Source organism: Myotis nattereri (genome assembly GCF_964212035.1).
Source record: "Myotis nattereri genome assembly, chromosome: 14".
NCBI lineage: Eukaryota > Metazoa > Chordata > Mammalia > Chiroptera > Vespertilionidae > Myotis > Myotis nattereri.
The window spans coordinates 61,584,093-61,599,682 of NC_138089.1; the positions used below are offsets into that span (position 1 = coordinate 61,584,093).

General features: G+C 41.1%; 1 protein-coding gene across 1 annotated transcript in view; it reads left to right on the forward strand.

Moving 5' to 3' along the window:
- SETD2 (SET domain containing 2, histone lysine methyltransferase) overlaps positions 1-15,590 on the forward strand; it is a 65,424-nt gene that overhangs the window by 21,048 nt on the left and 28,786 nt on the right. The window contains exons 7-11 of the mRNA XM_081106334.1: positions 211-308; positions 1,846-1,972; positions 3,399-3,533; positions 4,543-4,662; positions 6,041-6,703. Of these exons, the coding sequence (XP_080962460.1) occupies positions 211-308; positions 1,846-1,972; positions 3,399-3,533; positions 4,543-4,662; positions 6,041-6,703 (1,143 nt within the window). The remainder of the gene's footprint in view (positions 1-210; positions 309-1,845; positions 1,973-3,398; positions 3,534-4,542; positions 4,663-6,040; positions 6,704-15,590) is intronic.

Here is a 15,590-nt window from a genome sequence, read left to right on the forward strand (position 1 = left end):
TATAGATGATAGTCAATCTGATAGTTCATGAAATAAGAGTAGCACTTTAATATGTTAGTTTATGTAAAGAAAAAAAGTTCCCCATTTACCTATTTGGAAAAGCCTTTATCTTCTAAAGATGAACACGCATAATTAAGGTTGATAATGGTAATCTTTTAAAAAAAGATTAATTAGTTACTAATTTCTTTCCTTTTACAAACAACATCTCAGTGGACTGTGAACGGACAGCTGAGGGTTGGGTTTTTTACCACCAAACTGGTTCCTTCAGGCTCAGAGTTGACATTTGACTACCAGTTCCAGAGATATGGGTGAGTATTGCTCTTCCTGTGCTGCTGCTTCTGTGGGAAAGTAGACTGTGCAGACACAGAGAGAAAACTGATGTGAGCTCCTGAGAAGCTACAGATATTACCAGCTCTTTCCTGTAGTGGACTTTCAATTTTGTATTTTTCCTATTGTTATGCACTTTTGGCCATTAAGGGATATTGTGCCTGAACAGCATAATTTTCCTCTGAACTTCATACTTCATATAATTATTTTTTTAATGTAATTTATTTTTAATTACAGAAATGTCAACAGTGTGTGTGTGTAAAGAGAATAGTACAATAAATCTCTATTCGTCATTCAACTCACACTTAATCTTGTTTCATCTATGCCATATTGTGCTTTGAAAAAAAATTATCTAGTTTTGTTTACCAAAATCAATAAGTAATGAAGTAGCAGTGAATGCCCCAAGCATCTACATTGTGGTTTTACAAAATCCCACTAAAAAGGAGCATGGGTCCTTGGAGCAAGCTGATTTCAAGCTTAAAACTAATTGAACAAGGTGATCTTGGATTATCTTGTCTTACCAGAAAGCCAGTTATAAAACACTAGAGGCCCGGTGCACAAAATTCATGCATGAGTGGGCCTTCCTTCCCTGGCTGCCAGCACCGGCTCCCCTCTGGCTCCTGGGACCCGGGCTTCTCTTGCAGCCCTGGTTTGGTCCTGAAGGACATCCGGTCTAATTAACATATTAGATTAGGAGGGTCCTGTCCAAGGGGCTCAGGAGCTAGCTCAAATAGGCTCTCACTTACCAGAAGTGGGAGAGTTGCTAGTAACACTTAAGCATCAATAGGGTAACAACTGCAGCAGTTTGAAACACATTATGTAGAATCCTTGAATATTAATAGCATTTTGAAAATAAAATTGCATTCATCGTAATTGATGAGAACCAATTCATGACTTTGAAAATGAATTTTAAGAATTAAAAAAGAAAGAAAGAAAGCATTTATTCTGCCTTTCCTAGTGAATTCTACTTCAGGTTTAACCGAATATTTGATGAGAAGAAGTTCTTTATAGAGGTTATTTCAGCTAATAAATGAAGTATAATGAACGGTATCACCATTCACAACACCTCATGGACTAGTGTAGCTGGGCAGCGGTCGTGTTTTTTACTGTCCTCTATACATCTTTTTATAATAATACATTTAGTTGTTCTATGTGCCAGTCAAATATTTACATATAAGCAATAGATATTAAACTATTTAAACAAGTTTGTTCTTAGTCCAAATATGTATATGAGCTCTTATTTTCATATATTAGTAAGTACTTTTATAAAATGAAGAAATTACTAATTAACCTCTTGGCTAGTTTTGTCTAGCTAATAAAGGAAGATTAGAAAAAGAATGAATATTTTTAAGAGAAATTTTCAGGCTTTGCATTAGACAGTATCAGGTTTTTTGCAGTCTCAAAATAAATTTTTTTTCTTTAGTCTAGATTGACTTCTCTCTTGTAATTATTATATTGTCAACATTTTTATATGGTTTACCTTCACACACTGACATTTCTCCTGCGCTCCTTGAACAGAAAAGAAGCGCAGAAATGTTTCTGTGGGTCAGCTAATTGCCGGGGTTACCTGGGAGGAGAGAACAGAGTCAGCATTCGAGCAGCAGGAGGGAAAATGAAGAAGGAACGATCCCGTAAGAAAGATTCAGTAAGTGTCGTGTTTTTTTTCAGATTTCACCATAGACATTTTAAGGGAGGTAGCTTTTCTGATTGAAGTTTGAAAAGTCAGAACTACAACCAGAGAAATTCAGGATCAGGTGAGATAATCATGGAAAAGAAGCATGAGTGATGGCTGTTTTTACTTCAGGGTCACAGGGATTAGAATTGGATACGTTTGAGAAATAATGAGGTCATCTTGAAAACACATGTGCTGATGATTTTTTAGAGCCAATAAAACTAATCCTAAGTAAAATTAAAATGTTTCTCTGTTAGCTCACGTGAGGCTGGTCTGTATCCCTAATCTTTCATATTGGTCTGTTTGGTTTGGACCTCTAAAATTTGCAAGTGTTCTGAAAATGTCTAAAAACCCTCTTTGGAATGTGAAGTGAGTTTTGCGAGGTAGCAGGCAACGTAAGAGAAATAGTCTCCAGTGGTCTTTGCACTTTACACGTTAGAACAGGAGTTGGTAGCCTTTGTCTACCTGGCTCACCTGAGTCACTACTGAAGGCAGCGGGTTTCTTGTTACTTACGGGGGCTCTTCACTGGGACAGAGTCTCTGTTATTGTTGTTGTTTTGTAAATTCCCCTCCTTCCCTGAGGATTCCTTTTTCAGAGCTGTGTGTGTGAGCCTCACAACCACCTGTGAATCCTAGTGGGGGGCTGGGGAGGTAGTTAGCATATCCCTCTGTGATCTTTTGCAGTTAGCTCATTCCTGGGCTTGTTATGAACCAACTAGAGGCCCGATGCACAAAATTCGTGCAAGGGGCTCGGCCCTCGCAGCCCCGGCTTTGTCTGAAGGTCATCCAGACGGTCCTTCAGCTGTTCGGTCTAATTAGCATATTAGCTCTTTATTATATAGGCTACTGTTAAGAATCATTAATGACGTCAATCTTACGGTTTAGATGAGACAGCAACGAACATGGAGTAGGTAGAAGTATAATGGTTCAAGATTATGTGATTAAGCCCAAATTAATTGAAAATTAATTATGAAGAAACTAAATTCTATAAGAAGACATAGATAGCAGAAAGCTTTGAAAAATGCCATTTTTAAAATGCAAAAAAGGGGGAAAGTTTATAATAAACACCCATGTTTCTACCACCTAATATGGGAAAAAAAACTCTTCAAAGTGTTGTGTGTGCTTCAGCTCTCTTTTTAGAGAACATATATAGTGCAGCTGTATGCCAAGCACTATTCTAAGCACTTGACATATTAACTTGCTTAATTCTCACAATAAGCCCTTACTTAAATAATGTACAGGGAGAAACATCAACATTGATCGGCTGCCTTCTGCATGCCCCCTACTGAGGATTGAGCCCGCAACCCAGGCATGTGCCCTGACTGGGAATCCACAGGGTGACCTCTTGGTGCATGGGTCGATGCTGTTTCATAACCAGATGTTTCCTTCGCTGTGGTAGGTGGATGGAGAGCTAGAAGCGCTGATGGAGAACGGGGAGGGACTCTCTGATAAAAACCAAGTGCTCAGCTTATCCCGGCTAATGGTTAGAATTGAAACTTTGGAACAGAAACTTACCTGTCTCAAGCTCATCCAGGTGAACACTTTGATATTTATTAGTATATTTTTTATTTCTGAATTTGATGTGGGACATTTAAACTATAGTTCAGAATAAATGAATGAAGAAGGAATAATTCTGATGAGAAGAATTTCTGTTATTTTAAAAATGGATATGTGAGTTCTGCATGACTTTGAAAGCATGTATTCTTAAAAATGGCTTGAGATTTCAGCATAATTTAGTCTATTAGTAGATCCTACTTGCTTTCTCTCTTTAATCAGAGAACATGGTGAGTTTTTTTGTGCAACAATTCATGATACTTGATATGTTCCTTTGCTGTGGTAGGTGGACAGAGGGCTAGACCCTCTCCCGTGGTTATTAGCATAACAAAGCCATTTTAACCACAGGATCTCAAAGCAAAAAATTTTAACAGTAATCTCATTTACTCCAGCTTATCTTTATAGTTTTAGCTTTTTCAAAAAAATATTTTTTTAAAAATATATTTTATTGATTTTTAACAGAGAGGAAGGGAGAGAGAGAGAGAGTTAGAAACATCGATGAGAGAGAAACATCGATCAGCCGCCTCCTGCACATCTCCTACTGGGGATGTGCCCGCAACCCAGGTACATGCCCCTGACCGGAATCGAACCTGGGACCTTTCAGTCCGCAGGCCGACTCTCTATCCACCGAGACAAACCGGTTTCGGCAGTTTTAGCTTTTTCAATAAAAATGTTGAATGTAAATTTTTTCTTACTCCTTTAGAATTGGATTTCATTGTAAATGACATATTAATGTTTATATAATTTTCTACTTTAATAAAGTAAAGGTTGACTGGATATATTTTGGGTATCAAAAAAGATTATAATCTCTTACTTTAAAGCATTTTTCAGTTACATAGTTCTAGTTGAGGTAAAGTAGTTTCTAGGTTTTCTGGAATATAAACAAACTCTAGTTTTCTCTGTGGGCCCTCTTTAACATTCTGTCTGGTGTTCTCCACACCCTCCACCCCCCCAACACCCCGCACCCTGCTTCCCTGCCGCCATGAAAGAACACTCACTCCCAGTCGCGCCTGAAGTCCTTTCTGGAGCGCCATGGGCTGTCTTTGCTGTGGATCTGGATGGCGGAGCTGGGGGACGGCCGGGAAAGCAACCGGAAGCTTCAGGAGGAGGTCAGTTCACAGCGCTCTTGATTCTTAAAGCCACTTGTTGCCCAGGTGGGAGGGATGCGATGCTATCAGAGAGGATGGTTTAGCATCACCCTTACTGCTGGTGTGAAGTATTTCTATCCCAAGGTCATCCCAGCTATAACCTTTACATGGATTTGTCTGGTATCGAGTTTAAGGGCAGTATTACGTAGTTGGGAACTGGGAGAGCAAGATATATACCAGAGTTAAGTGAAAGATCCTGTCTGTTGCTAAAACCATAGTTCTTTATGTGTTGTTGTTTTTAATTTTTACTGATTTCAGAGAGGAAGGGAAGGGGGAAAGAGATGGAAACATTAATGATGAGAGACAATCATTGATCAGCTGCCTCCTGTACACCCCCTACTGGGGATCAGGCCCACAACCCTGGCATGTGCCCTTGACGGAATCGAACCCGGACCCTTCCGTCCGCAGGCTGATGCTCTGTCTACTGAACCACACCAGCCAGGTTGCTTAAAACCATAGTTTTAAAAGATAGGAACCACATGAACTCACTTCTGGGGCTGTAAACAATTAGTGGGGAGCTGAATTCTGGATGACGAGTAAGAACATTGTGGGGAATAAATGAGTGTTTTAGAAGATCCAGGTGAATGTTCGGTGGTAGCATTGTCAGTGGGGCTGTGATTTACACCTTCCCATGAAATAAATAAATATCTGACGTGGTTCAGACGTCGTTCCTTTTAATCATGATGAAAAGTGGGCACATAAGCGATTGTCTGGTCTTGATTCTCCTCCCACGGGGCCTGGCAGCAAGCAGAAGTGGGGAGACCTTGGGGTTTGGGCAGAACTGCAGTACAGTCTGAACTTGGGAAGGAACTCTTGTATTTAGGGCGGGAGGGTGGTTATTTCTGAATGAAGAGAGTCTCTTTCCTGGGTGTATCAAAGGCTAAAGAGGTATCTGCGGTTTTTTGAGTCTCTGTGAGACATCATTTAACTGTATGTGGTTGCATAGTTCCCATAAGGTATCACAGTCACTTGGGAAACTTTTTAGAAAAAGATACCCAAGGTGATGTCTGGTAGTTAAAATATTTTTAAAAATCTAACCAGGTGGGGAATATTAATATGAATCACTCCTATTTGATGTGAGCAGTCACCGGCTGTACCTGTTATTTTTGCTGTTGAGTCTTATTGAAAGTTTTCCTTCCCTTTGATAGATAAATATTATGACATTTGAATCTTTTTGTGACTACAGAGACTTAGGTCTTAATTTAATAAGACGGTAAAAAAACAAAGAACAAACAAAAAAACCCCACTGCTCCTGCAGAAATGATCTGGCCCCCATCCAGAGGTTTGAAAAGTCAGGTGTACAAAGTGATGTGATTTTTTTTTTATTGTGTTTAATCAGATTATAAAGACTTTGGAACACTTACCTATTCCTACTAAAAATATGTTGGAAGAAAGCAAAGTACTTCCAATTATTCAACGTTGGTCTCAGACCAAGACTGCTGTTCCTCAGTTGAGTGAAGGAGATGGATATTCCAGTGAGAACACGTCACGGGCTCACACACCGCTCAACACACCTGATCCTTCCACCAAGCTGAGCACCGAAGCTGACACAGACACCCCCAAGAAGCTCATGTTTCGCAGACTTAAAATTATAAGCGAGAATAGCATGGACAGTGCCATCTCTGATGCCACTAGCGAGCTAGAAGGCAAAGATGGCAAAGAGGACCTTGACCAGTTAGAAACCATCCCTGTAGAAGAAGAGGATGAGTTACAGTCACAGCAGCTACTCACACAACAGCTGCCTGAGTCTAAAGTTGATGGTGAAATTGCTGGGGAGGCCAGTAAGCTACCCACCCCTGAACCGGAGGCTGATGTCGAAGTAGAGCCGAAAGAGAGCAACAGCGCGAAGCTAGAAGAGCATGTTGCTGGGGAAACGCCGTCCCAAGATGAAGAGGAGGGCGTGTCTGATGTGGAGAGTGAGAGGAGCCAGGAGCCGCCAGACAAAGCTGTGGATATCAGCGATTTGGCCACCAAGCTCCTGGATAGTTGGAAAGACCTAAAGGTAAGAAAAACAGTTCTGTTCATTTTAACCTGAATTACTCAAGTTTAGGGCTGCACAGACTTTAAGTAGGATTCTCTACTTTTCTAGCTGTACATGTATTTTTGAGAAATGGAATACCATCTTACTATCAGCTAATTATTATAAATGTCTCAAACATATTTTAAACTTTGGCAAAGAGATATACCAGCTAAACTAATATACAAATATCCCCTTTTTCTCATTTAGGAAAGTGTATCACAACAGGGAATTTAGTAATTCAAGTGCTCTTCAGAGTGAAAACAAAAACAAAAAATCCTTTGAGGTACAAATGTGTGGTTCTACATTTGAAAATTCTCTGTAAAATTCTATGGCAGAAAACAAAGAATGTTTTGGATTAACTGAAAATTAATTTAAATGAAAAATTAATTAGAAAACCAAGGTTGTATAGCACCTTTTCATAAAACATGATTTAGCTTAAGTTTCTGTTCCAGTAAAACAACTTTATATGGAGCAGCGCTAGTTGGTATTCAGTTCCAGTGTTATGTCTGAAATAGACCTGTCTTTAAATGCCTATTTCTTTAGAAAAAATACGCTACCTAGCGGGAAAATAGAGGTGGGGAAGCCTTGCGCTTCTACATCATCTCCTGTTAAAGGAGGGAGCAAGGTGTGCAGGGTTTGCTTTGCAGAAAACCTGCCTGGCTCTTGGATAAACAGATGTAACAGGATGAGCCTATGAGAGATGTGGGCCCAAGGCATCTGAATCTTGGATCCAGGTCTTAAGGGTCCTGTGGGGACAGTTTACATTTCTAGCTCCTATTTTCTGTTCCTCCTTTCTTCTACCAGAGGTGAAGCATCCAGGTAAACCAGCAGTACTTTTTCATTTGCAGCGAGATGGATACCTGAGCCCTCCCTGCCCCCAGTTATGACGACAAAGCTCACCTAGTAGATCCTGTGATTTGAGCCATAATGGAACTAGCCTTACACTGAGCAAAATGAGTAGTTCAGTGTTCATGCACCGTGCTTATTTTTGGCTTTTGCATTTTGTTGTGTCAGGACCCTTCTTGGAGTATGGTGTGGTTTCAGCTCACTTACCCATTTGAGCTCTTACTCATGCTACTCTCCATCACTTACAGTTCAGTGTAAACTCAGCCTTATGAAATCTGACCTTTTTATAAATCTAAAAAGAAGGATTCATAATAAGTCTGCTTATGACACAACATGTGAACTACAGAAATTGGAATCGCAATTAATTGAAAGAGATGCTGGGACAGTCGCTTGGGTGGATCTTCATTTAAGGCCCGCTTTTGTTTCATTCTTCCCTGAAAGAAGTGGTTTGTGTTCAGAGACTGCTAGGAGAGCCTGTGCTACGGCTGGCTCATAGGGAGCTGGAAATGGAGACAAGTGCACTGGTGAACATAGAAAAGGCCTTATACACAGAGTGTTATAGAGAGAGAAGGGAGTTGTAGACCCAGCAGTTCACTTTTGCCTGAGAAGTCTCTGATTGATATAACTAAAAAAAAGAAAAAGACATGATTATCATAATTCCTTAAAACCCTGTCTCTTAAAATCTGGAGAAAGTGAATATTTTTGTTTCTCTATATGGTAGTTTTTTTATTGTAATTGTAATGGTATGAATTATTCTCTGGGATTTCCTTAACCCAGTTAGAGATAATGTATTTTAAAGTCACGTTCTAGACATACATTTTGAGTCCTACAGAATTACTTCTGCCCCTGCTTGTAATCCTCCCCACTCCTGTCTGAAAGATCAAAGGAGTTGCACAGTGCTGTGTGTAGCTTGATGGTCCTCTTGACTTGAGGTTTAAAATTTTATTCATACTTAAAATGTATCCTCCTCACTCTTTCTACTTTGGGTTTATCCCAATTTTTAGCATTAAGGAAGCCATTAACTAAATGCTCTTTCTTCAAAGTTGAGTTTGCTCTGGAATCATTACCCATCTGCGATTGCATGGCTGAGACATGTGTTTGCTTGACTGACTGTGATGTCTTGTTACACGTTGGTGCTAGGGTTCTTAATTCATCTATTCTGTTAACATTTACAATGGTTCTAACTTCAACACGGATTACGGTTGCCTTTAAAAATATTCCTTAGCTAGCATCTAGCAAGAACTCTGAAATCAGGAACCTGTGATTGAACATTTTAGAGAAATACATTGACTTGATGTGATGACTGTACAGTATATCCGTGCTCTCCCGGCATTGAAAGAGTTAACTACTTCTGTCTGACTTCCACCTATGTGTTCAAGTAGAAAGTAGACCTTGGCAGAAAAGAAAAGGTCTTATTCAACCCGTCTTTACTAAGCACCTGTTGCCCAGCACCGTGTTAGTTGCTGAGGTTAATTCCAAGATCATACTGAAAAGCATTGGCTTAGACTGTGGTTATGTTAGCCACTCCTGGCTTCCCTGACCTGGGCCACCTGCACTTTGCTGGAGTGAGTCCCACTTGGCCTTCCTGCACCTGGATGGAGTGAAGAGCGCAAAGCAGTGGCTTCAGATTCCTTAGTCTTGGTTTTGCTGTGAAGGCAGACTCTAGGGATCATCAACAAATGAGAGGGCGGGAGGGAAGGGAATGAAGCTTCATGAATTACTCTTTGTCCTCCCAGATCTGATGATGATCCCTCTTGTAACTTGAACCATTTCCATCTAGCTTCTCAGGGCAGCAAGGAGCTTGTTAACATCACCAGCTGACCATGTGTCTCCTTTTCTCAACTCCATTTTCAACTTCGTGCTGAAGAAAAACAAGAACCTAGCGTGCATTCTGTGAAGAAACAGGAAGAAGGTTGGGAAGTTGGATGATGCATGAAAAATATAATAGGTGAAAAGAGGACAGAGGTGGTTAACTCATGGCGCCGGCGTTATTTTGGTGCGTCCATTGCCGACAATGGACGTCGTTCTGGGAAAATCCCGACTCCTGGCGAGAGGATTAAGTGAGCTGCTCTCTGTGCCCCTGTACACAGGACCTGTGCCTGCCTGGGCTCAAGGCTTACACGTTCTGACTCGTAAAGTAAGCCGAACGAGAAACATCCTCTAGCACACGGCTGCACATGAGCACGCCTTCACGTTCACACGCAAACTCACTGGGTTACGTTTTCAGCAGGGACATGTACATGTATTTCTGTTCGCAAAAGGAGTTGTACATCACCCCTCATGCTGAAAATACACCCTAGACTGCACAGGGCAAAACAGCTGGTTGTAAGTGGTGACTAATTATAACCTTGACTGGAAAATCTTCATTCATTTGGATCATAAGACAAAGAGGTAAGGTTCCTGTGAATTTGGCAGCTTCAGTTGCAATTAAACACCCAAGAGATGGTGATGGCTATTGATTCCAGAGCCTGTCTTGTAGACCTGTAGGTTACAGGGACGTGCCTCTCCTTAAGATGAATTCTGGGTAGTTATAGTTACACCTGGATGAGATGATTTACGGTCAACATTTTGTAACATGATAAGTTGGACACTTCTTAATGGCCATTCTTATTCTTACCTTTCATCTTTATCTCCAGATATTATCTTTAATTCAACAAACACATTATTTTCCTAGGAATTTAAGCATTAAACTCTCTATAGAAATAACATGGAGTTATCCAACTAAAAGTTTTGAGTTTCTGCTTGGAATTTTGATCTGTAACTAATATTCTTTGTGAAATCTGCAATGCAACATTTCAAAATGAAATTTTGTGCCCTGAATTTTTGTAATAAATTTTTAAATCCTTAGTAGAGGTTATTCTATGTTCATAAAGATCAGTATTACCTATCTTTATCTTTAAAATGTATAATTGACCCCAAGAACACTGTATTAGATACTGGTTCCTTGGTAAAAGGTAAATTGGCCTTAAACTTATTAGTAGTCCCTTTGTTATTATTGGATAAATACTTCCATCTAAATCGCAGGTTGGCCAAATCTGCTCTGCTGCCCGTTTTTGTAAATAAATATTTTTTGGTTTTTGTGTGTTTGTTTGTTTTTAACAGCCATGTTTGTTTGTCTGTGGCTGCTTTTCATGCAGTGGTAGAGTTGAGTAGTTGCTTCATTGACTAGGTGACCAGCAAAGCCTAAAATATCTACTGTCTTCTTTACAGAATACGTTTGCCAACACTTGATCTAAACAATAAAGTACAGAATGTGGTTGCTCTAAACATTCTGATACTGAATCAAGTCATTTTGACAATTTATTATTTGGGGTGAGCTCTTAATTCTATTTCCCTAAAGGCATAATAATCATGTTTTTATAACCATGAAGTTAAAAAAAAGTCTTGACACTATTTAGGAAAAGTTACTTTATTTGGATGTAAGACTGTCTGAGAAGTGGGAGACTACATACATTACTAGGAGCCCAGTGACTAATTTGTGCACCTTGAAAGGAACTGTGGGCCATGAGGCTGTGGTAGGCACAGGGGCGGGTCTCGGCCCATCCTCCACACCCACGCCCAACCCCTCCCACCACGGCCCCCAGCCCCTGTCTGCCAGCAGCCCTGCTCCTGCCGCCATTCCACGTGCTGACGGCCTGGCGGTGGCTCCGGCGCTGGCAGCAAGTTTGAGCACTGGGCGGGACCACGGTGCGTGGGAGCAAAGAATTTTCAGTAACCACCAGAGGCTCGCCCCGATGACAGCAACTGGCACCCCACCTTGGTCTGGTGCCCCCGCTCATCTGCTCCACCATCCCACTGCGGCCAACCCCGCCATGTTCCGCCCCCTGGTGGTCAGTGCACGTCATAGCGACTGGTTGTTTGGTTCCAGTTGTTCCACTGTTCAGTCTATTTGCATATGAACCTTTTATTATATAGGGAAGGATTACTGGTCTGGAAGAGACCTTTAAGGAATATTGGTTTTCCCTCAGGCCAATGATCATGTTAGTTAGAAATGAGAATTTTTGAATATAAGTAAGTTGGTGTGATTTAGTTTTATATGTAATCATAATTAAAAAATAAAAATTTTCCTTCTGAAATGTTCTTGTAATTTTATTTTTTATTTTATTTTTTAATATATTTTTTATTGATTTTTTACAGAGAGGAAGGGAGAGAGATAGTTAGAAACATTGATGAGAGAGAACCATTGACCAGCCGTCTCCTGCACACACCCCATTGGGGATGTGCCGCAACCAAGGTACATGCCCTTGACCGGAATTGAACCCGGGACCCTTTAGTCCGCAGGCCAACGCTCTTATCCACTGAGCCAAACCGGGCAGGGCATGCTCCTGTAATTTTCGACATACAGGAAAACTGTAGGCAAACCCTTGTATTTGTATTCTGCATATAATACACATTTTAGTGACAAGTGCAGGAAAAAAAACTCAGCTTAAAAAACTTTTTTTTTTAAGAATTTGATCTTCTGTACATTTTATTTTATTTTTTAAATATGTTTTTATTGATTTCGGAGAGGAAAGGAGGAGAGAGAGAGAAACATCAATGATGAGAGAGGCTCATTGATTGGTTGCCTCCTGCACACCCCCTACTGGGGATTGAGCCCACAACCTGGGCATGTGCCCTTGACCGGAATCAAACCTGGGACCCTTCAGTCCGCAGGCCAACGCGCTACCCACTGAGCCCAACCAGTTAGGACATTTTTTTTTTTTTTTTAGCTTAAAAATTTTTAAACCCTTCACCCAGATTCCTCAATTTAACATTTTACCAAATTTGTCATATCGTTTTTTCTTAAAAAGCTTATCTTCTGCCCTAACTGGTTTGGCTCAGTGGATAGAGCGTCAGCCTGTGGACTCAAGGGTCCCAGGTTCGATTCCGGTCAAGGGCATGTACCTTGGTTGTGGGCACATCCCCAGTGGGGAGTGTGCAGGAGGCAGCTGATTGATGTTTCTAACTCTTCTGTCCCTTTCCCTCTATGTAAAAAATCAATAAAATATATATTTTTAGAAAGTTCATCTTCTAAAGAGGTAAGTTTTACAGATGGACACCCACTGCCCCTAGGTGTTTCCGTGTGCATTTCATCCAAACAAGGGCGTTCTTCCTCGCGACTTCAGTGAACGTATCAAAGCCAGCAAATCACAGCGCACAGCAGCTCCTTCACATTGTGCTGGTTGTGCGTATAATGTTCTCGATAGCAAAAAAGAAGAGAAAAAGAATTTTTATCTGTTCCAGAATCTAACCTGAGATCAGTAGTTACATTGAATTGTATGGCTTTAATATCCTTTACTTGGGAATAGTCCCTCAGTCTTTCTTTGTCTTTTATAACCTTCACATGTTTTTACTGCTTTTCAGTTTCTTAGAATATTTCTCCATTCTGGCTTGTTAGGTTTTCTTCGGTGTGGATTCGGGTCATACATTCTTGGTTAGAAATGTTACAGGCGTGTCCGTCCAGGATGTGGGTTTGTGCCGTTGTTGGCGTTGTCAGCGTGGATCACTTGGTTAAAGGGGTGTCTCCAGGGTTCTCCGTGTGAAGTCACTGTTTTTCCCTTTGTAATGAAGGAGTGTCACTTAGAAGCACCTTTGGAAATACAGAAATACTCTGTTTTTCCATCAAATTTATCCATTAGTTTCACCATCCCGTGGATTTGCCTGAGTCACATCATTGTGATGGTTGCCAGAAGGTGATTTTCTAATCCATCGTTTCTTTGGCTGCTTTGTTTTTTGGTTGCCGTTCTTTTGTAAGCAAGAGCTTTCCCTGCTCTCCCATTTAGTTCTTTATTCATTGATAATGTCAGTTTAGACTCATGGGTTCTTGTTTTTAGTCAATGAATTGTTATCCATTATTTATTCAGTGCTTAAATTGTCCCTTGAAGTCATTGCTACTGGGACGTCACTTGTAGGATTGTCAGCAGACTGTAAAAAATACATACGTATGTCTGTCTGTGCGTACATATAAAAATGAGTGTGTGTGTGCGTGGGGTGCTTGGCCTCTCCATCGTTTCTCTTGCCTTCCCTTCTGTTCGTGTGACGCCACGCCCTCTCCTGAGGCATCTGCATTTCCTTCTGGCTCTCACTGATGTTCCTGTTCTGCCTGCCCCTTAAAGGCGGTATTTCTTGGGGCACCTGAGTTTTCTTTGTCCTGCATGTGAAATAGGTCCTATCGTCTCTTCTTTGCCATTTTAAATTTAGGTTCTGGTTATTTCTCAGATATGTTAACAGCCTCCTATTTATACTTCCTGCTCCGATTCTTTCCCCCTTTAATTACCCTTCACTAGAGGCCCAGTGCACAAGATTCATGCACTGGGGGTGGGCCCCCCAGCCCAGCTTGCGCCCTCTTGTAGTCTGGGACACCTGGGGTGGGCGGGCAGCCGGCAGTCAGACATCCCTCTCGCAGTCCGGGACCCCTCACTCCTTACCACCTGCCTGCAGCAGAGGCAGGAGAGGCTCCCACACCGCTGCTGCGCTGGCTTCTGGTGAGCGGCCCTCCCCCTGTGGGAGCACACTGACCACCAGGGGCAGTTCCTGTGTTGAGCATCTGCCCCCTCGTGGTCAGTGCGTGTCATAGTGACTGGTTTCGCCTTCTGGCTGATTTGCATATTATGCTTTGATTATATAGGATCATGCTGTAGCATTATCTTTTTAAAAACACAGATGTGATCAATAATAGGAATCTCTAGTAGCATCACAGAAACTCCTAAAAGAACAATGCCTGTAAATGTCCGGGGAACTAAATCAGTAGGGGAGGTACTTCTATGTTTACCTAAGCTTCTTGCCCAATATTTTCACTTAAACACTCAGTGCAAGAGTCACATAAAACTGTTCATATATACAGCGTGGGGCAGAAGTAAGTTTACAGTTGTGAGCATGCAAAACACAGTTTATTCTTGTAATCTTATTAATTACTGTATTTCCCACAAGAAAAACTATAAACCTACTTTACCTCACCTTGTTTTCACCTTTTATGTACTTGTATATGCTGCTCTCTTTGCTTAGAATATCCTTCCTCTTTCTTTCTTTCTCTCTCTCCCTTCCTCCCTTCCTCCCTTCCTTCCTTCCTTCCTTCCTTCCTTCCTTCCGAGTTATAGTTGCAGTTCATCTTTTATAGTGTTCTGTCCTGGCCTATATTTCTATACTGTGGTAGTAATCTTAACAGATTACTGAAATTACTTGCTTAGATTCTTGTTTCCCCTCACTGGGCCATGAGATCTTCAAGGGCAAGGACCTTTTCTTAATCTCTGTGGTAAGAGTTACTTTTATTATTGTGTCGTCATACTAGCGGCTATAGTAACTAGTTACCGCTTAATAGTGAGTGACCGTGCCCCAGCGGTCTGTTACCTTTAGTAGCCGAGTGGCCTTTTGGGAAATAGAGACATGTTCCTGTCCGTGTCCTGTTTAAAACATTTAAATGGTTCCTTACTACGTTATTAAAATTAACTTCATTTTTCTTTTTCTTTTTTTTAAAATTCTTTATTAGTTAAGGTATTACAAATGTGTCCTTATCCCCCCATTAACTCCCAAAGTTCATTGTTCTTAATGAGGCTTGCGTGTCATGGCATAGTCTAGTCCTCATTTATTGATGTCGTCTTACCTCAAGCCTTTCTGGCCCAGCAGTTGGCCTGTGCTGCTGATGTTCATATATACAGGTAAACACACACTCACTCATTCCTGAAAACACTTTCTTTCGTTCAGATGTCTCCTTTCCCCAGGAGAGCCATTCCTGTTCCTCCCAGAAAAAGCATTCTACCCTTTCATGTGCTCTTAGGACAGTGATGGCGGACCTATGACACGCGTGTCAGAGGTGACAGGCGAACTCATTTTTTTGGTTGATTTTTCTTTGTTAAATGGCATTTAAGTATATAAAAAAATATAAAAAATGTAAATCTTCGTTTTACTATGGTTGCAAATATCAAAAAATTTCTGTATGTGACACGGCACCAGAGTGAAGTTAGGGTTTTTCAAAATGCTGACACGCCGAGCTCAGAAGGTTCGCCATCGCTGTCTTAGGACGTCTCCCCAGTCCTGGTGGACGACC